At 36.5% G+C, this 21,049-nt stretch overlaps 1 protein-coding gene across 7 annotated transcripts in view; it reads right to left on the bottom strand.

The window, feature by feature from the left end:
• Window positions 1–3,252: 3,252 nt before the first annotated feature.
• Window positions 3,253–21,049, bottom strand: part of kcnab2a (potassium voltage-gated channel subfamily A regulatory beta subunit 2a) — an 86,211-nt gene continuing 68,414 nt past the window's right edge. For 3 of the 7 annotated variants that reach the window (XM_026221726.1, XM_026221728.1, XM_026221727.1), the window contains exons 6-16: window positions 20,704–20,783; window positions 16,411–16,455; window positions 15,444–15,488; window positions 15,137–15,180; window positions 14,971–15,057; window positions 14,158–14,243; window positions 12,738–12,858; window positions 12,561–12,655; window positions 10,450–10,570; window positions 6,309–6,397; window positions 3,260–4,540 (exon numbers count right to left, since the gene is read on the bottom strand). In XM_026221726.1, the coding sequence (XP_026077511.1) occupies window positions 4,451–4,540; window positions 6,309–6,397; window positions 10,450–10,570; window positions 12,561–12,655; window positions 12,738–12,858; window positions 14,158–14,243; window positions 14,971–15,057; window positions 15,137–15,180; window positions 15,444–15,488; window positions 16,411–16,455; window positions 20,704–20,783 (903 nt within the window). In that variant the 3' untranslated portion in view covers window positions 3,260–4,450. Of the gene's footprint in view, window positions 4,541–6,308; window positions 6,398–10,449; window positions 10,571–12,560; window positions 12,656–12,737; window positions 12,859–14,157; window positions 14,244–14,970; window positions 15,058–15,136; window positions 15,181–15,443; window positions 15,489–16,410; window positions 16,456–20,703; window positions 20,784–21,049 lie in introns of all 7 variants that reach the window. The other 4 variants (XM_026221724.1, XM_026221725.1, XM_026221729.1 and 1 more) reach the window with 4 other exon arrangements.

Genomic DNA, 21,049 nt, shown 5'->3' with positions numbered 1-21,049 from the left:
TTCTCTTGGTTGTCAAATTAATTTTGATAAGTCGCACCTGACTATAAGTCGCAGCACCAGCCAAACTATGAAGAAAAGAGCGACTTATAGTCCGGAAAATACAGTACAAACAGAATGAGGACCGAGGCAGAAGTCACATACTGCAGCTTTCATAAGAAACTGCAAAAGACACAAACAGGCATTTTTTTTTTCATTGTCATCATTTTATAGTTATCATTTCATAGATACTAGCGCTGTACATGTCTTAATTCAGATTCAAGCAGAATGCATTTAGCAAATGCCTTTTGATGAAAACAAAAGAACCAAAGGCTGGAGTGACCAGGACCATGAATACTCTTATGTATGTATTTATATACACACACATGTACAAAGGTCAGACTATATACAGATACATCTGACTCAACATACAGTATTTCTCCACAAAGCGTGGAAATGTAGCTTGCCATTGTATACATTTCACAGAATTCTCCAAAATGCATAATCAGTGCAAATAATTGCTCGTTGTAATCGGTCATCGTCATCATCATCATCAGGTCAGTCCCAACGAAGGGCAACAAAGAATGGTAAAAAAATAAAATCATATTTTTGTCTTTATCTTTGCAAAATATTACTGAAAAATAATCTCCTCGGGATCTCAAGTATGGTACTTGACGATAATACTTGGACACATCCGTCACCTGTGACCGGTCAAATACGGACTGATAATTACAGATTTAATAGCGATTACATATTCCCCAGTTTTTCCAAACCATTCCACTCTGAGCTTACAAATAAAAATCCTGCCACTTTTACAAACTACTCCGAGGTCTGGGAAATAATCTCTGATATTCACGCCGTCTTCACGAGATATTGCAGATGACCAGACTCTATCAGTGCCTGGAAAAACAGTCAACACGAGAGCAGAAACAACACTAATGAAATCAAAACATCATTAATACAAGACACAATCTCAAACGCACTGATGACCGAAAACACCAAACTAAACTAATAACTGCGCTTATTCACAAATCTACCGCTCACAGATTTCAGTTCACTAATATTTTGGTGACAACACAGTGAAATACGAAGAAATGTTTTCAGATTCAGTACGACTGAAGCTCTTTGGACATCACAAAAAATAAAATAAAACCAACAAACAAAAACTTGAACCTGCAATGCTCGAAGCTTATGAGGCAAGAACATATTCAAATATAGTTAGTCAAGTTTAATCTTAATAATTCAGCACAATACTAGCACAATAATAACTTTTTTTTTTAATCATGAACTAATTTATTTATTTTTAAGTATTTAGCCAACACTTTATTATTATATTTTAATCATTTTATTTTATTTATTTGTCTTGGTGGGTGAATTTGACAAAGAAATATTTTTTGACCCTAAAATCAATTATAGTTAGCTTGAAATAAGTAAAGCCTATTTTTAGGATGATTATTTGTGTGACATTATCTCAATGAAAATTAAATACCAGTATTTCTTTTTCTTTTTTCTGTAATGCAAAAAAAAATAAAAAATAAAAGACTAAACATTGAAAAAAATTCAAAACATAATTTTTTTTACACAGCTGCACATTTCTGCTTTTAAAAGTACTTTTCCATTTGAAGTGCATTACTGTTAACATCATACTTGGTTTGTTTGAAATTATTATCCGACATCAATCAACACGCACCTAAAACATTTCTTTAAACGGGGAAAAAGTAAAAGACGTTAAAACTATAAATGTTAATCAATCATCTCTAATTAAGCAAGTCTTAAACGAACAAAGTGCAAATCTTTCAAAGACATTTAGGAATAACTGCACCGTTATTATACAGTAAATCTACGTGGCTCCACACAAACACACGGATGAGATGAACGGACACCAAACTTCAACATTCAGCGGTTTTTAAAGTCATGATTTGACCAATTTATCTCCCATAAGCACAAAACTCCCAAGTTTTGATCCAGATCTTTAGAGTATTTTTAATCACTAGCATGAGGAACAGCAAGCTCATTTTTTTTTGAATATTAAAACATATTATCAGATATGAATTGTGCAGTAGATGTGAGCTGTGAATGCATGCTTTCCGAATGAGCCATGCAATTCCCTTGTGCTTGATCAGGGACGGTTTGATTAAACGCAATTAATCAAGGTTTCTTTTAAAAAATACCTAGACTGCTTATCCTTCATACTGGGTGCACTACGTATACTTGCACGGAGTATGTATATTATACTTCTAGAGCGCAGAGTGAATACACAAAGTGAAGAAAGACACAAGCGCAGATACATGCTGCTCTCCGTGGAAAAGAGGACACAGGAGTCACGTTATTATAGGGATGTGGGATAAATCTTTGGCTTCAGCCACACGTTTCATCACCGGTGCATATACAATAAACGCCCAGTGTCCAGAAATGAGATGAAGAAGCTTCCTAATGATGTATTTCTCACACACACACATGCAAACACAGACATTCTAGTGCAGTCCCTGAGCTGCTGACACAAACAGGTCTCTGCTCCTATTGGACAGGTGAGATAGTGCCGTGGAAACAGTCTGCTTTCCTATTGGCTAGGAGCATCTGTGACAGGTGAGTGCTGGAGTCCCAGCGGCTTCAGCTACACTGCACACAATATCATCAAGTCACTTGTGTTTTGCTACTCAGACGTAAAATCACAGGGTGATCAGATTGAACCTTTTTACATTTTTATGTTAGCAGCCCATTATTTAAAACCATTAGGCTACCACCACCTCATGTTTCTACTTGTTCTTAATCATCGATAAATTTGCCTTATGTGGTTAATGTCATAAAATAATTGCCACTCATATTTCACCCTAAAATCAGTTATCATAAATTATGATATTTTGCATAATATAATTTCAAGTTATATTTTATTATTAACATGAAACAATTTTGTACAAAATTACAGTACTTACTATTTTAAGACTATTACAATTTTTGTGCAATGGGACAATTTTATAAGTATATTTTCAGGAGCATCAACAGTTTTTTTTTTTTTTTTGCATTACAGTACAATTATTTCCAGTAATAAATTACTTGCTATTTTACTTTTAATATTATATTTTATATTATTCAAAGTTTTTTTTTTTTTCAATATTGTGTGACAATTATTTCAGAAACGCATGACTTCCTTTTCTTTTATCAAAAAAAAAGAAAGAAAGAAAAAAAATTATATATATATTTATATTACTGCAATGCATAATTTTGTAAAATAAACACTAGAAATAAAAACTTTTAAAATTAAAATCAATACAACACATATTAGCATGATGTACACTTGATATTTAATTTTACAATTTATATATATCTATATATATTCACATTACATTAAAGACAATTTATAGGAAAAATTATCTTAATTATCATGGAATTTGCTAAAAAATGTAATTGTCCTAAATTCATAAGTAATATAATTTAGTATATCTTCCATTATATAGTTTTGAGATATTGATTTTGAGGTGAAATATGACCAGAAAATACTTAACAGTCACTCTTCTTATTTAAAAAACTGCAATGATGGTATTAAATACTTTTGAAGCATGCTTAACCCTTTCAGGTAATTCAATCTATACTTAAACTCTAATAAATCAGCGTGAGTAATTGTAATATGAGTACACTAAACGTGTGCGCAGGGAGAAGGTTACTGTGGATGGAAGACCTCCGAGGCTCGTCTTCAGCAATCACTCAGACAGATGCCCTCCAAAAACCCCAGCATCTGATGGAGTGATCTGACATCAGAACGTCTGTTAGCAAAGCAGGGACACATGAGAAGCCAGGGCTGTTTTGAGGCTAAAGAGAAGACAGTGAGATGATGCCATGCCCTGTACAGAATAAGGAAAAGCCACTTCCACACAAGAGAGGAGCTGCTCCTAAATGAGTTTTCTCTCTCTGATGTTCTCTTAAAGTGCTTATTGGTTTGCCTGTGCATATTTAACGCAGACGACACAGTGAAGAGCTCTGGGCCGGGACACCTCGATGATGTGAACGATGTGTGCAAACCCAAAAGGATCGCATGAGTGGCTATTTCAGCTTGAGCTCTATTTTTCTAATTATGCAATCAATATAAAAAAGAAAAACAAAGAAACGGGGAAAAACTGAATATTTCCAGCAACCAAGCAAGCATGTTATTTTTTAATGTTTGTTAGCATATTCCTGTCCATTTTGTTCTTAGTTACCCTAATGATCTGGTTTTAAAGTACCCATACGGAGACTCTGTGAGCACTGTATCTTCAATGCATCGCTCTCTATCCTGCATGTCAGTGGATGTGTCTTTTGTTGTATATTTAGTGTATTTTGTTCACGTGTTTCCTGCCGTTCGTGTTCTAAAAGTCTTGCTCTCCAGGGTTTGTGGGTGCTTGCCCGTCTCATGCAGCCGGTACTCATTCAGTAAAAGCTGAAGCGAACGGAGGATCAGGCAAAGGAGGGTTCGGAGCATCCGGTCCAGTCTGGCTCCACACTAGGAGCGGTAGTCCTTTTTATTGTAGGGTTTGTTGCCCAGGATACTGTCCACCTCGTGCACGATGGAGGAGGATAATTTTGGAAGAACCTGTGAAAAGAATAGCAAACTGAGTCTGGATTCCATATGTATACATATATATAAAGAGTGAGGTCAAAATATCAAGTAAGTGCATTCTCATCCTGGCCACTAGGGGGAGGAAATGTTCTCTATACTGTTCAAACAGTCATTTTTACCAAAGCCAGCTCAGTGCATCTAAGTGAATTCTCATTTCGTATTTGTAACACTTTAATACTTTTATTTAGACTAGCCTGAATTAAAAAGGCAACAAAAAAGGGTCAATACTTTGACTTAGATTTTCAGGGATCCCAGACATTTTTACCAATTAATTTTTTATTTTTTTATCTTAAAATGTTAATCTTGCAAAGTGGTTTCCCTCAAAGGTTTTACATGTGAAAAAAAAAAAAAAAGTAAATATTTGCAAATGTAAATACTTTCTTATAGTTCATTAATTAATTAATTAATTGTTTAATTCTGAAATAACTATGATATATTTTAGTTTTACATTCACTAACTAATGTTATACTAGTTATATTCAGAATATGGAAACCTCATTATTTTAGCTCACGAAAAAAAAAAAAAAAAAAAAAAAAAAAAATCGCTACAACAGTCAGCAATTGACTCTTTGCTAAGCTCCGCCCACCTGCTCCCGTAGGAATGGAGATCTCTGTGCACAATGTGATTTGCTGTTAAATGGACTCATAAAGTGATTAAAATCGAACGGATTATTCTGGAAAGCTTGCCATTATACTGTTAAACTGCTGTAACACGATTAAAACGGTAGAGAGTTACAGATGGATGTTTCTTTTTAGTCAACCAAACACAGAAAAGACTCGTCTGATATCCATTACATAAACATCTGTAACAGTACTGGTGATTACCAAAATCACTGTTAATGTTTCTGTAATGGTTAATCCACACCATTGTGCAAGCTCTAATCAAAGTAGTGTTTCTGATGCTTAAATATAATTATTGTCATCCATTAATTTTTAAGATTTACTGTGTTACAAGAAAGGCAGAAAATAGTAAAGCACTTCATCTGTATTTATTCAGGTGCCCAATTACAGTTACTGACTTGTAGTCCTTAATAGAAAAAATAAGTTTTAATGGTTGAATGTGCTGGCTGAAACTTGGGTATAAAAACATGAATTGATAAAATGTATTAAGTTGCTTCAGTTTGTTATTTGCCTAATAAATGACAATACAATTTTTAGTTTTAACCCCTTAACTGTCACTCACATTTTTGAACATTGACTTTGTAGTGCACAATCCAAAGTTATATAGTGAAGTAAATGTAGGCGTCACACAGGGTGGACGGGTGACAGTTAACAGGTTAAACAAGTTTTTGACAGACTCCTAAAATATATATTTTTTTATTTGTTAAGCACTGTGTGTTTTAGCCTTATTAGGCCTCCTACTAGATGAAGTGCTGATACTGCTTCAACTCATTCTGTGCTACATAAGTTATATGTTTACAGTGTTATTTTCATCTAAATTAAATCATGCATTATGCATGGAAATTTATGTTTTTGCAATGTATTGTTTTCATTCTAAAATATTATGTGACTTTTGCAAGATGTTTTTTCTTTTCTTCTCAACTACACTTAAGGTTTTTTTATTCCCATGGAAAGTTTCCAACTTTTGGTGTTCTCAGAGCTAATTTTCCCCAAAGATGCAAAAGCCAATGCAAAAACTGCAGCACTCTGCATGACAGCAACATTATGATTGGTCAAGATTGGTTTGAAGGCGGAGCTTAGCATTTGATTGACACTTACCACACACTCATGTGCACTCTCACCTGTATTGCTCCTATATTCTCCATGAGCTGGTCTGTGCTGGAGGCTCCGAGAAGCACAGAACTCACACCTTCATTTCTCAGGCACCACGCTGGAGACGAGCAGCAAATATGTTGAACATACAGCATAAATAATATCATACACAACATATGACACACTCTTAAAGCAAATCCTCCCATCACAAAAAAATAAATGTTATTTTTAAAAGCAAAACATGTATATACAAATTAAGCCCTTTCCAAATTTAAAGCAGCTATTTCTCCCCCTCCTACACACACTGAAGCATCTCACAAAACACACAGCAGTTGCCAGACCACTCTGTTACCATGGCTCCCAGCACCGGGACACACTGAGCGTGCTCGAAATCAGAGCTTTTATTATTTCACAGTAAGATGAGCGATATCTGCAGGAGCGCAGAGGAGGTGAAGAGGAGCCGTGCTGACCGCTGCTGTTTCCTAAACACGGCCCATGCAACACCGCCGCCACACACAGACAGGAAGGAACTCTGTGGGGATTTGAATCCCTCCTGAGAGTTTGTGTGTGTGCCATCTGTGGCACTGTGTGTTGGCACAGCAGTGTTTACTGTACTGCTCTCTCTCTGTGTGTGTGTGTGTGTGTGTGTGTATAATATGGGAGCCATTTGGAAGCATGTTCGTGTTTTTCAAGGCTACACTGTCAAACGCTGCAAATGATATGAAACATTCAGCTCTGATGTTCTTGGTAATCTACAGTGGATTTTAGCACTTTAGCCTTAACAGATTGCTTTGTCTGAACAATCTCTCTCTCTCTCTCTCTCTCTCTCTCTCTCTCTCTCACACACACACACACACAATGATAGTGGATTTGGAACACACACGTTTGTTTTTGTGTAAAGTGGGTTCATCCCATAGGCGTAATGGTTTTTATTCTGTACAAACTGTATATTCTATGGCCCTACACCAACCCTACACCTAACCCTAACCCTCACAGGAAACTGTGCGCCTTTTTACTTTCTCAAAAAAACTCATTCTGTATGATTTATAAGCGTTTTGAAAAATGGGGACATGGCTTATGTCCTCATAAGTCACCCTCTCATACCCATGTCATTATACAAAGTTGTGTCCTGATATGTCACAAAAACATGCCCACACACAATGATAGTGGATTTGGAAGACACACACACACACACACACACACAATGATAGTGGATTTGGAACACACACACTCACACTCTCTCTCTCTCACACACACACACACACACACACACAATGATAGTGGATTTGGAACACACACACACACACTCTCTCTCTCTCTCACACACACACACACACTCACACTATCTCTCTCTCACACACACACACACACACACACAATGATAGTGGATTTGGAACACACACACTCACACTCTCTCTCTCTCTCACACACACACACACACACACACTCACACTCTCTCACTCACACACACACACACTCACTCACACTCTCTCTCTCTCACACACACACACACACACACACACAATGATAGTGGATTTGGAACACACACACACACACACTCTCTCTCTCTCACACACACACACACACACACACACACACACACACACACACACACACACACACACTCACACTCTCTCTCTCTCACACACACACACACACACACACACACACACACACACACTCACACTCTCTCTCTCACACACACACACACACACAATGATAGTGGATTTGGAACACACACACTCACACTCTCTCTCTCTCTCACACACACACACACACACACACACACACACACACACACTCACACTCTCTCACTCACACACACACACACACACACACACACACAGATAGTGGATTTGGAATACAATCATGACAACTCTATTAAATATTGTTGGGGAGTAATAACTTAGATGATTTTACTATTTCCCAATTTTTTTCTTTTTACTTTTTCTAGTGTTTTTTTTTTTTTTTTTTTTTGTGGTACAACCTTACAAAACACTACATTAGAAGTTTTATGTCACAAAGTATTGTACACATTTATTTTTTTTTTAATGTGAAATAATTCGTTCAGATGGTTCATTTAAATCTGGGTTATTAACCAAGTGTTATTACTAAAACGAAAACCATAAAACAACAACAACAAAAAAAATATATTATTTTTCAAAATTTCTATCTGTATATTTGCATTGGCAATGAGAATGATGAAATTTTATGCTATCGCCTTACTTGAGACGCTCATGTTTTTATATATCATGTTCTATATTTTACATATAGTAGTTAAAATACTGCTTTTAATGATCCTTATTTCTTAAAAAGTTTCAATGTAGTTAATATTTTGTTAGTCAATTATTGTAACAAGTTTATGGAAAGCCAAGCTTCGCTGTAGCTCAGTCTAAAACACACTGTCAATAACACTCTCTGATGTCATCCCTCACAATCATCTGCCCATTTACATCCGTGTGCAGTTCAATAACCCTCACAGCAGATCTATTGTTAAATACTCTGCTGGTGCTGTAAATGAGCAGCGGGGGCTGGCAATCGATTGGCAAGCCCTTAATGAGGTGTGAAACGTAATGTACGACTGCATTACAGGACAGGTGAGGGAAGGGGACGTGATTCATTCGCCCGCCGCTTTTGGGATGGAGGTCCTGTCAGGGTTTTCATTCCCCAGTGTCCACAGTCGATGAATCACAGAGGGCGTGCTGTCACGTACACACTGCCAATTTATGACTTTTGTGAAGATGAGGGACTTGCTGAGAAACTTGATGTGTCTGACTTATGAAGGGTATCGTCCAGGGTGGGCGGTATGATAGCGGTATAGAATAGCATGATAGTAATGTGTTTGTTCTACTATTTATACCGCGGTGGATATATTTGTGCAACTAAGCAGGACTGCTTTAAGTCATAATTTACAAGTGAGAGCAATAGTAATGCGAAAATACAGAGCGAAACGTGACCAAAACAAGCCAAGAAGAAGAAGAATGATTGTGATATGTTTTACTGTTCATAACGAGAAGTATTTTTTCCACTAATCCCAAACATTTTTTTTTTCTTATTACTATTTTGTAAATATTTATTTGGATGAAATAACTAATTAAAACATAAAATACAAAATGATAACTTTTTGGGATTACTTGCTATATATATATATATATATATATATATTTTTTTTTTTTTTGATCAAATAATTGCTTATATGAATAAAATAATTCTTTTTTGTTTTACATTATTTTGATAATTACTAACGAAAAATAAGATAAAAAAAATAAATAATCTAATCTAATAATCTTGGATTATTTGTTGTAGATAATTATTTTGATAATTACTAATATAAAATACAATTATTTTAATAACAAAAATAAAATTATTAAATAATAACTACTTTTGTAATTAATAAATAATTATTAGTTATAAACAATGTTTGACAAAATAATGACTTGTATAAAAAAAAGGTTAAATAAAACAAGCAAACACTTAAGTATTTAAATCACTGAATTGACTGTATTTTTTTTTTTTTTTACCACATACTTATGTTAAATGTTTTTGCTCAGTTTTCAACAATAATAAATCATATATTGTGTTACATACTGTTACAGTGATATGAAGTTTGGTCTTAACGCACAACCCTAGCCTTAGCACGGCACACACACACACACACACACACAGAGAGAGACACACACACACAGGCTGAATCTGATGGCTTTAACTGGACTATTACGATGTTCAGCCGACCGTGATCACGAGCTCTCATCTCTCAAGATTAGATCACTGTACTTTGAGATGATGTACTTAAATCAAAGCGTCGCAGTCCTCATAAAAGCCTTCGTTCTAGATTGAACAGCAGATATTTCTTTGAAACGTTACGCTCCATTCTCTCTGTAAAGCATTACACAACACTTCCCATCTCACGCTGAACATCATATAACACTATACGAAATCGATCTTCAACTATTATATTTATCACTACACTTAGGCAAGAATCCGATGCTGGGAGGAACACTCTTCCATTAACAGCCACAAACTAATCGCATTCGCAGACGTACAGACGCTTCGCTCCGGTGGTCTGAGGAAGGGGAGGATGAGAGGGGGAGAGGATGAGCGAGGCACAGGACGGACGGACAGACAGACAGAAAGAGAGAGAGCGGCAGTGTGTCTTTGGGTCAGGCGTACCGATGGCTAGCTGTGGAAGCGTGCAGCCCAGCCGCTCAGCGATTGCCTGCAGCTCTTTCAGCTTCGCCTGCTGGCGTCGGCCCTCCTCGCTCAAGATCTTGTCCTTCAACCACTGGTAGCCCTGTTAACAACACAGCACACCTGCTCAAAAACAGGGGCCCACGCCTACAGCGGTGCACACACACACACACACACACCACAGCCAGCAGCACCTGTGTGGGCGAGGGCCTGTTTTTAAACATGTGACTCTGTCCACCCAAAAGCTCAAATGAGCAGAGATGATCTCGCTCAGAGAACTTTAGGGAGTAAAGAGACCTGATACACACACTCACAAACAACATCAGTTTGAAATTACTTAAAAAAGTTGATTTTTAAATAAAAACTTACTATAAATGATTTCATGGTATATATAAAACATTAAAAAAAATTTACAGTAAGAACTTATTAAGTTGATAAACATAAAAAAAGGTAACACTTTAGAATAATGGTCCATTAATGTTAACTATAGTTAACATGATCTAAGCATTAGTTAATGCACTGTGAATTAGCATGAACTACTGTAACAATGAATAACTGTATTTTCATTAACTAACATTAACAAAGATTAATAAATACAGTAATAAATGTATTGTTCATGTTAATTAATGAATTAACTAGCATTAACTAATGGACCATTATTCTAAAGTGTTACCTTAATCTATTAAAGTCAATATGAAACACGTTTGCAACTCATTGAATATGGCAATATGTCATATTTCCACGTGAAACCAGTGAATAATATTTAATATGCATTTAAATATATAAATAAATATACATCGTTTAAAATAACGGCTTCTCCATGTACCTCAATGAAAGCAATTCTATTTCAAAACAGATATTATTTTTGTATCTTACTGAATTACTATTAAACAGAAAAAAATTACTGTAAAAGTGACAATATGATGCATTGTTTGCAATAATAGCTTAAAACAGACCGCTGCTGTTTTTGCTAAATAAAACTATTAAAAATTGTTAACTTTAACTTAAGTAAAGGGAAATATAAATATTAAATGAAAAAATAAAAACTTATCTTGTCAACTAACTGAAATATACATGTTTAAGTAAAACTACTAAAATTGTTCAATTAATAATGACGTAAAACAGACAAATAAAAATGACATTTAAAAAAGAGACAAAAATCACAAAATTACTAAAATTAAAACTAAAGCTATAAAAATAAAAACTAATTACAATTAATAAATGCTATAATAATTTTTAAATAATACTAAAATAACAGACTATATAGCAACTTGATTATTAGTTAACCGATTCATTAATCTACAGTCTACTTGGACTAAGAAGAGACATCACCCAAAAAGTAAAAGTAAAGTAATTTCATAGGTAAAGCAAATAATTAATAATGAAAAAGTTAAGTAAATGTCAGAATTGAGTCAATTTCGTCTTCATGTTGACTTTAAAGTTAAATCTAATAATAAGATAATTTGTCCTGAACAGCAATAGCGTGTTTGTGTGTGTGCTAGACCAGGATCCAGCTTCAGGTCCTTCATTAGGAAATATTAATAAACAGTGGAAAAGGACCAGTGTGGTCTAGTGATCTAAACACTCACGGGTCTCTGAATCCAGCGGACCCATCACTGTTCAGACCACCAGCACGGTTCTGTTATAATCCAGTGTCAATCCACATGTACGTTACACAGAGGTAACAAGACATCAGGAATGAGTGTGACACAAGATGATCGGTCACAAAAACACCAATGAGCCAAAAAACATGCCTCTACGCCAACATACAGCTGGAGAAACGGGTGCTTTTACAGTGCACTTGTGTGTGTGGTTTAGTGTGCATGAAAGAGATAACAAAACAAGTGGCAATCCTCCTCAGAGTTACCACAGAAACTCAATCACATAAAGAAATAAATGATGAAGATCAGGCGTGTGGATTCATGCCAGCAACAACAAAACACATCTAGAGGAAAACACCAACTACAGAACCTGGAAGACACGGAACACGTTCACATTAGAACACCAAAACAGTCACATATGAGGCCACTAATGTTTCCAGGGCACCCGGAAAAAAGAGGAGGAGACGGAGAGACTCATGGGAAGTGTAGTACCTTCAGTGAGGCGCGTGAGTATGGCGGCACACCGCTGTCGTATTTCCCTGAGATTATCCCACAGGCCAGAGGGGACCATGTCATCGCACCCACACCTGAGAAGACAGGTCAAAATCGGTTGAAAAGACGCGTCCGGTCACTGTTTCTGCAGGCTGGACTGACAGCAGCATCACTCACCGATCTTATGGAAGAGCTCAGGAAGCTGCACCTCCACTTTCTCCCTCTGGAACATGTGGTATTCCGACTGTTCGCAGATGGGCGGGATCTGGTTGAACTGTCGGGCCACAGAATACGCTTCCTACAAAACACCAACAAAATCATAAGGTCGGTGTTATGTGTGAACGCAGCGCTGCTCAACCCAAAACTGAACTTAAAAAGGTCAAATTATGGAAAACTGGAATTCTCCTGTTCGTTTGTAATGAAATGAGTGACAAAACTAAACAATCGCTTTTCAGTCCACACGGACCATTTACTGAAGCTAAACTGCAAAAAATAGTCCGAAATTAATGAAATGGTTGGAATTTTTTTTTTAAAGCCAACAATTCACAAATGTCATCTAAATTAGAGAACAACCTACAATTGTCAAAATTTCAAGCTAACAGCTTAGACCTGTTTAAAGTTTTCCTATGAGTAGAAGGGCTATTTATTTCAACAATTAATTGTATTCTGAAGCAAAGTATAAAAAGCTCAAATGAAATATTTGAAAAATAACTGATCAAAACTAGAGAACACTTTTCTAAGTTACTTGTATTCATCTGGTACCTGGTGCAAATTTCCTTAATTATATGATAAACCCTATGTTGTCTGATTTAATAAACAAAATTCCCATACATTACACTACACTTGAATTTCCCCCATTTCTCCTCCCAAATCCTCACTTCTCTTTGTATGTTCCTCTGGGCACTTTAGAATGTGTTATTATTGGATTAACATTAACATTATACTTAAAATCTCAATTAGCAGCCACTACAGTGGGAATGTTTTTATATTGGTGAGTGTGATTTCTCAAGTACAACATGTTCCTGGAACACCATTCCAATCAACCAATCAGAATAGACATATAACTTTTCAGGAAATATCTGTTTTAGGCGTACAATCGGGGTTAGGTGCATCATTTCAGACTGATTTTAGGAAAAAATTAATGGTAGGGTTAGGGTTAGGTTTAGGGGTAGGAATTAGGTTAATTCTATATTTTTGGACATTAATGTTGATCCAGGAACATGTCTTACTTGGCGAAATCACAACAACCTTTCTATAGTAGAGAAATGCAATAGATTAGGTACCTTTTTACCTGTTAAAACAACAGGATGGTTTTCGATTCATCTGAAAAATTTTTTTTTTTTTTTTGGTAAATGGTGGAACATTTTCGGTTAAGGCAATCCCTGCTAAGAACCAATTATGGGCGTCGGTACAGAAAGGTGAATTCTGTACAGCATGTTACTCCTCAGTGAGCATAACTAGACAAATGAGTTGTGTTAAACAAGCATCTTTAGATTCATCAAGTCTTCTTGAAGGCCTCTTCAGAAACAGACGCAGCCGGGGCTGATGCTGATTACAGGGATGTGAACATCTCAAAGTTTAGGAGGCTGTGACTCACCATGATCTCCATCGGACTCCAGCGTGATGTTCCCCAGTACATCGCCATTCCCTGATTGATCACATGGGTCATCGCCCGCACCGTCTCTGTCAATCAGACCACAGATTTTCAGTGATTTACCGCACCATACATCATGTCACGATGCCATTAGAATGTGTCAGTATGGGCGAACGTGAAATATTAACGAGAAAAAGAAAAACAAGCTAGATTAATGCAAGGGAGGGGAGTTTAAATGATAAATCGCTTCTAGATCGAGCTGGAGAATTTTAATCAATATACGTACGACAAAATAAACAACTCGTGCTTCGGGTCAATATGAATCTCTGCTCAAGCAAAACAATGCTTCAAATGAGGGCTGGGAAAGATCCATCCTTAATAACCAACATCAGCCGTGTCAAAACAGCAGTCTTCTGAGCTAGAGAGTCATTGACTGCTCCCGCTTGACTATACGAGATCTGTCTGAAAACACACGAGAGAAACAGACTACTGAAGTGCAGAGTCTTTAATGACAAGAACAGCAGATGTCTACAGACCCCCGAGCTGTTTGCGTTTCAACCGTTGAACTGTGTGAACTTTCTAAAGGGCAGCTAGGCAAAAAAAAAGGAGATTAAATAAAATCTCTGCCTCGTTTCTTAAAGAGCAGCCAACCTTTCACCCGAAAACATTGCTTGAGATTTAATTCAGGTTAGTGACTAACAAAAGGCCAACTGGGCAAACTGAAAAGATCTTGCTTACATGTGATTTGAGGAATCAATAATATCTGGTGCACTAACAGGGCACTACGAGTCACACTAAGGTTTAGAGCAAATGTACCTTCCATGGGTGTGTTGGGGTCTGGTCTGTTTGCAAACACCACGTCCACATATTCTAACTGCAATCTCTCCAATGACGCCTTCAAACCTACAGAAGAGTAACACAAATCAATTCAGCACACAGTTAAACCAGTTCAGTTAACTCCTGCTCTATGAGGTCCACTCACCTTCTATAATGTGTTTTCTTGACAGTCCTCTCTCGGTCTCTGCTCTAAAAAACAGCAGGTTATGCAATTATCATTCATGCAAAATTTCAGCAAACTATATTGCAAATACATTAGTTGATTTAATACTAAAATCAAGGCCTTAATATTTTATTCAATTCAAAATATAACACTATTTCAAAGACTTCAGTGTTCATTCACCAGAACTAACATAAGTGAAACTTGTAGCTCCTGAAAATTAAAGCCTCAGAAGTATTATTTGCATCATGCCATTATTCATTTTATATATATAAAAAAAATATATACATACTTTCCACCCCAAAAAATTTTGGTTGTAATGACTAAACTGGAGCGTCTGCAAAAAAAGAAAAAGAAAAAGGTAAATAAGTTTTAATTAGGTCACACTTTTTGAAAGGCTTTAAAAAAGTTATTAAGAAGTTGCAAATAATTACAACAGAATAATAGCTTGCGGTAACCATTTAAATTTCAAAGGAATGCATGTACACACATACGCATACACATTTATTTAGCGGTCTAAATGAGGACAGTACAGTTTTCTTTTTTTTTATCTTTATGGTACACAATAATCTCATTCAAGTTTATGTGATAAACGAGTTCGATCAAAAGTAATCAATTTGTAAGCAATCTACCTAGCACTGTATGTATTATATATGTTCAAAAAAAATTATATGTACACAACATTAATAATATCCTTCCTCAAAGGGAAGATCAATCAGATTTACTGTCGCTCACTTACTTAAACAAACTATAAGTGAGCGCACACACAGACACAGAGGACAGAAATAAGCTATGTCTCTGCTGAGGTGAGGGGTTGTGTGCCCTGATGTTGATGCACACTGACTAGCAGGATGACTAAGCAGCACGCTATCACACACACACACACACACACACACACACGCGTGAAGATCCCTTCCCGCAGAGAGCTCGGTTCCTCTTCATCTCATTATGCAGAAACAGTGAGAGCCCAGCCTTCTTTCAATTAAAAAATCTTAACAAAAGGGCTTCTATTAACCATGAACTTCCTTTAGCTCATGTTACGTTACACACACACATATCAGGACATCAGATGCGCCACAAACACACCCATGCAACCCTTTCATAATTCAACATCTAGATGGGACATCTACAGGCCTTTAATAATTTATATTTCTGTCTGTCTGCGGTTGCGATGACACTGAGGCACTGGGCCACGTTATCAGCACAAGATAAGAGACGGATGAAGGAAATGAAAAGCTGGATGCCATTAATGAACATACCTCCATCCTTTCTTCTTTATGATGTTGCCCAGCACCATTTCCGCCCTGCAACAGAAAACCAGATGGTTATCGGACTAATCCTTCATTTTATTGACATATACAGCCAACAGAACTGAAGGGACATTTCAAACTTCTGTAAATCACCTCTTTCAAGAAAGCAATATGACACAAAACATGTCAATTAAAAAGCAATACACAGGTACACAACTTCTTCCACCCGTAACAGTATTACTGCTCAGTCCCCTCGCTGCATCGGCTCAAATGCAAAAGCAATTGCAATTATTATGAGCTCGACAGTCCTTTCAAGTTTGTCTTCCTACATTTTAAAAACATTTGTGTGTTCAAAAATTAATTAAATGCTTATATTACTTCAGTGGCAAACTAAGCAAACAAACCCTCATGACATCACACACTGTGATATTGCAAGATGGTTACATTAATTGTGATCATTAACGTTTTTAAGTGGGAATCAGTTAACTAAATAATGTTACCTTGACTGACTGCTTCACTTCCACTTTAAAAGCATATTTAACTCCCTGAAAAATGTGCCTTCTTTTCATATGCAGATGAGTGTCAGTAACAACCTGGAGACTAAAAGGCCCAATGAGGAAACAGTCGGGCTGTGATTGCCCCGGTGAGTGAGATTCTCCCCCGGGCCGCTAACTAGTAAATTCAATGAACCACAGTGCTTTAATTCAATCGACGCTCCCAGACGCTACAAATCCCATCCACTGCTTTACTATAAGTCTCTATAAAAATCCTTCTGCAATCTTGTTTTATTCCTAATGTGGCATGTTATGGCCAGACAGAGAATGTTAATTGACAATTTGACCCTAAAATGAAAATCACCCAGTGCTTCTCTTTTCCATTTAGAATATATGGTGTAAAAACCATTACACCTGTGGAGATAACCTGTAAACCACATGTGTTTGTTTGTGTGTCCTTAATGTATTTGTAAACATTTTAAGGGACAGTGAATATGAATGCAATTAATGCTCAATAAAGGTTGGTTTAATGTACTTAACAACATTTTCCCATTTTCTGTGACCTAATCTCAAGTGAGAACTGTTCACTCCTTATTACCATTATTAACAATTCCTTTACTATGACTTGGTTAAACAATAATAATCGTATTAATTACTGTGATAATGAATGAAAAACTATTAGTATAGTCTATTATGATCATATTACCCCAATTTTACAGTCTCTGCACTGGCTACCTATTAAGTTACCGTATTTTCCGGACTAGAAGTCACACTTTTTTGTCATAGTTTGGCTGGTCCTGCCACTTATAGTCAGGTGCGACTTATTTATCAAAATTAATTTGACATGAACCGAGAAAAATGAGCTAACAGAAAACATTACTGTCTACAGCCTCAAGAGGACTCAGGGCTCCTGTGGTCTACACTAAGCTGGTTCTTGGGTCTAAATAAATGCGACTTATAGTCCAGTGTGACTTTTATATGTTTTTTTCCTCGGCATGACATTTTTTTGGACTGATGCAACTTATACTCAGGTGCGACTTACAGTCCGAAAAATATGGCATGTATCAGTTACAAATTATCATTACTTACCTATAAGGCCATTAATGGTTTAGCTCCTGCGTACCTAACTAGCCTTCTACCACGTTACAATCCATCACGCGCCCTAAGGTCACAAAACGCTGGACTTTTGTTAGTTCCTAGGATAGCAAAGTCCACTAAAGGAGGTAGAGCTTTCTCGAATTTGGCACCCAAACTCTGTTTGAATCTAGATTAAAAACACATCTCTTTCGCCAAGCATTTGAATAATGTATCTCTTAAATTGTGAGTGTAGTTCCATCTGATCAAATGCACATTCTTATTCATTAGCTTGGGTTAAATTAATTAATTTTACTTTTGTTGGAACAGCATCCATGCTAATGATGTCTCTATTTGTTTCTATGTTTGCCACAAGCTCCAGTCTGGATCCAGAACTCCTGAGAAGAGATGATGCTGACCCTCAGAGGACCTCAGATGATGCTAACCCTGAACCAACAACAGAACTAACAAATATTGCTACAAGTGTGACTGTATCATATAATAATTGCTGTTAATAAAGTTCATCGTTTGGCTCACTACGTCTTGTATTAATTTTTCTGGAAAATCCTGTCATATGCGCACAAACTGACAGTCACCACTTATAAGATACTACTAAATATTGGAGAAACGTAATTTTCTGTAAAGCTGCTTTGTAATGACTTGTATCGTAAAAAGCACTATAAAAATAAACTTGAATTGAATTATTAATGTATTAACTACAGTTATAAACTATAAACTAATAGTTTGATAATGATGTTAATTTAATACTTTATTATTGTATACTATACTTATAAGTGTTACCTATAATAGAATAATATTGAAATAACACTGCCAACAGGTTAACCAACACCTCCATTTATTTCTTAAGCTTTTAAATAAGCAACTTGTGGAAGAGAAGGTCCAAATGTAAATATCAGATATGAATTTTTTCTAATTGCACACAAGGGATGATATAAATTCAGCTGGTCATGACAGTCAAAAAAACCCAACCGAGCCCCAAGATTGAGGCGCACTAAAAAAAAATACATTAAACATTTGATCACAGAAAGCTGCAACGGAGCAATCAGAATCAAGTATTCCAGAGAGTTGTGTAATAAAGTCTGACACACTAAGCAATCTATCAAAGAGATGGATGAACATCTTTAATCTTGATTGATTCGATGTTTTAAAATGATCCATGCTTTGCATGAAAACAGAGAGCTGTTGAACGGTAGTCGTTGTGATTTAGTGGTTATTTACTGCAGAGCGGTTGATTGATCCGCATGAATTTACACTGCACTTTCTTAAAAAGAAAGGAGGTTCCCCGAGACGGCAGAAAGCGGCTCATCTTCATGAGGATATTTTTATGGAACAGAGACGGAGAACAGACACAAGAAGTGTGAGGGGGTGGCTAAGCCTGTGTTTTTGTTTGCTTATGTGTGAGAGAGATTGAGACCCAGAGAGAGGTGACAAAAGCTGATGTGTGCACACATGTATGTATTTGCAGGTGTAAGCATTTTGGCGCTGTATTTATGCAGGGGTGTTTGTCCTGTTATGGCCTGCACTGCACTAACCACAGCTGTGTGGTAGATGCTGCCAGAGCCGTGTTTATTCCAACTGGATAAATAAAACAGGTCTTCCCACACCTCTCACCCCATCAGCACCGCCGATGCTCAGTGATGCTTGTGCCCAGCTCATGACAGAGCACATTACCCACCACTATCCTCACCTAATCTGCACAGTTAACTTATGAAACATCACGTGTCAGGCAACTTTCCTTATACAGAGGAAGGAAAATGTGCTTTTAATATGGATTCTTAGCACCGCAGGGAATAACAACTGATATTAACTCACGATCTACAGGAGCATTACAGTCAGGAAACAAATCTCTCAAATTGGAAGTGTATCTTGGCAGAAGAGACCAAAAATAACACTGGTTAAGTGTCAAATGAGAGTAAAAAAAAAAAAAAAAAAAAAAAACCACTTTATGGGTAGAGTCCATAAATTTTTCACATAATAAAAAAGAACACAAAAACAAAGTGTAAGATTTAGATATTTTATAATCTTATTTTTTGCGCAACTACATCTCTTAATTATTTTCTAATTCTCTACCACCATTCAGTGTGACACTTACGGTTTAGGTCATGTAATTGTATTCGTTGTCAAAGCATGATATTACTACAGATTACTGTGCTTGATCTTGCTCACAGCTGATGAATCTTGCTTGAACATTGAGTTTTAAGATCCAACGAGAAGAAATAGTGTGAAATCCTGCATATAAGTAAATGCACACAACAGTTTAGAGTCCCTCCCTGATCCCAAGAACAATACCGGTGGATTTGTGCTGAGTGTTTATGACAAGATCAACACAAACTCCCAAGACACGGACGGGGAACGCCGTTTCCAGCGATGCCCTGAGTCGGATGCCACAGAAATGTTCATTCACCATTGAAATGACCCCTAGCTTTAAAGAAAACTTGAGGAAAGTTAATAAAAAAAAGAGGAGCTTGTAAACCTGACAACTAGATCTGACATTTTCTGAAACGTTTATTCAAATCACTATAATAATATAATAACTTTTTATTTAAAAGCCACTTATATTTAAAATAAAACCATACAAAAGTGGCTGCAAATGTTATGTAAGCTCCTTTAAATATTGCATTACTTAACTAATTCTCCAGATAAACAGACAGAAGATATTTGAGCACATGGTCATTTGTCGGGGTGGGCTGTGTGTTCATTTTGGTGCACTCACTTTCCTGCAGCGTAGACCTCTGCCGTGTCGAACAGATTGATCCCGTTCTCGTACGCCAGAGTCATCAGCTGCTCTGCAATCTGTCAGAGGGATGGAAGAGAGAGCAGGGCATCCAGCATTCAAGGTGCGCCACTCTTTTCAATGATTAAACACTGTATTCTGCCCTGTGATACTCAATAAGTCATCTTTAATGTGTTTAGGAACATTTACAGTGTACGCTGGCAATGAAAACTAATGTTCTAGCAGACAAGAATTATGTGATGAATGATTCATTTCAAAGCAACATCAAGCATTTAGCAAAACACTGTTGTTTAAAATGATGTGCATTAAATTGGATGGATTTTTA

This window comes from Carassius auratus, chromosome 36 (genome assembly GCF_003368295.1).
Source record: "Carassius auratus strain Wakin chromosome 36, ASM336829v1, whole genome shotgun sequence".
Lineage (NCBI taxonomy): Eukaryota > Metazoa > Chordata > Actinopteri > Cypriniformes > Cyprinidae > Carassius > Carassius auratus.
This window is presented reverse-complemented; position numbering and strand designations above follow the sequence as displayed.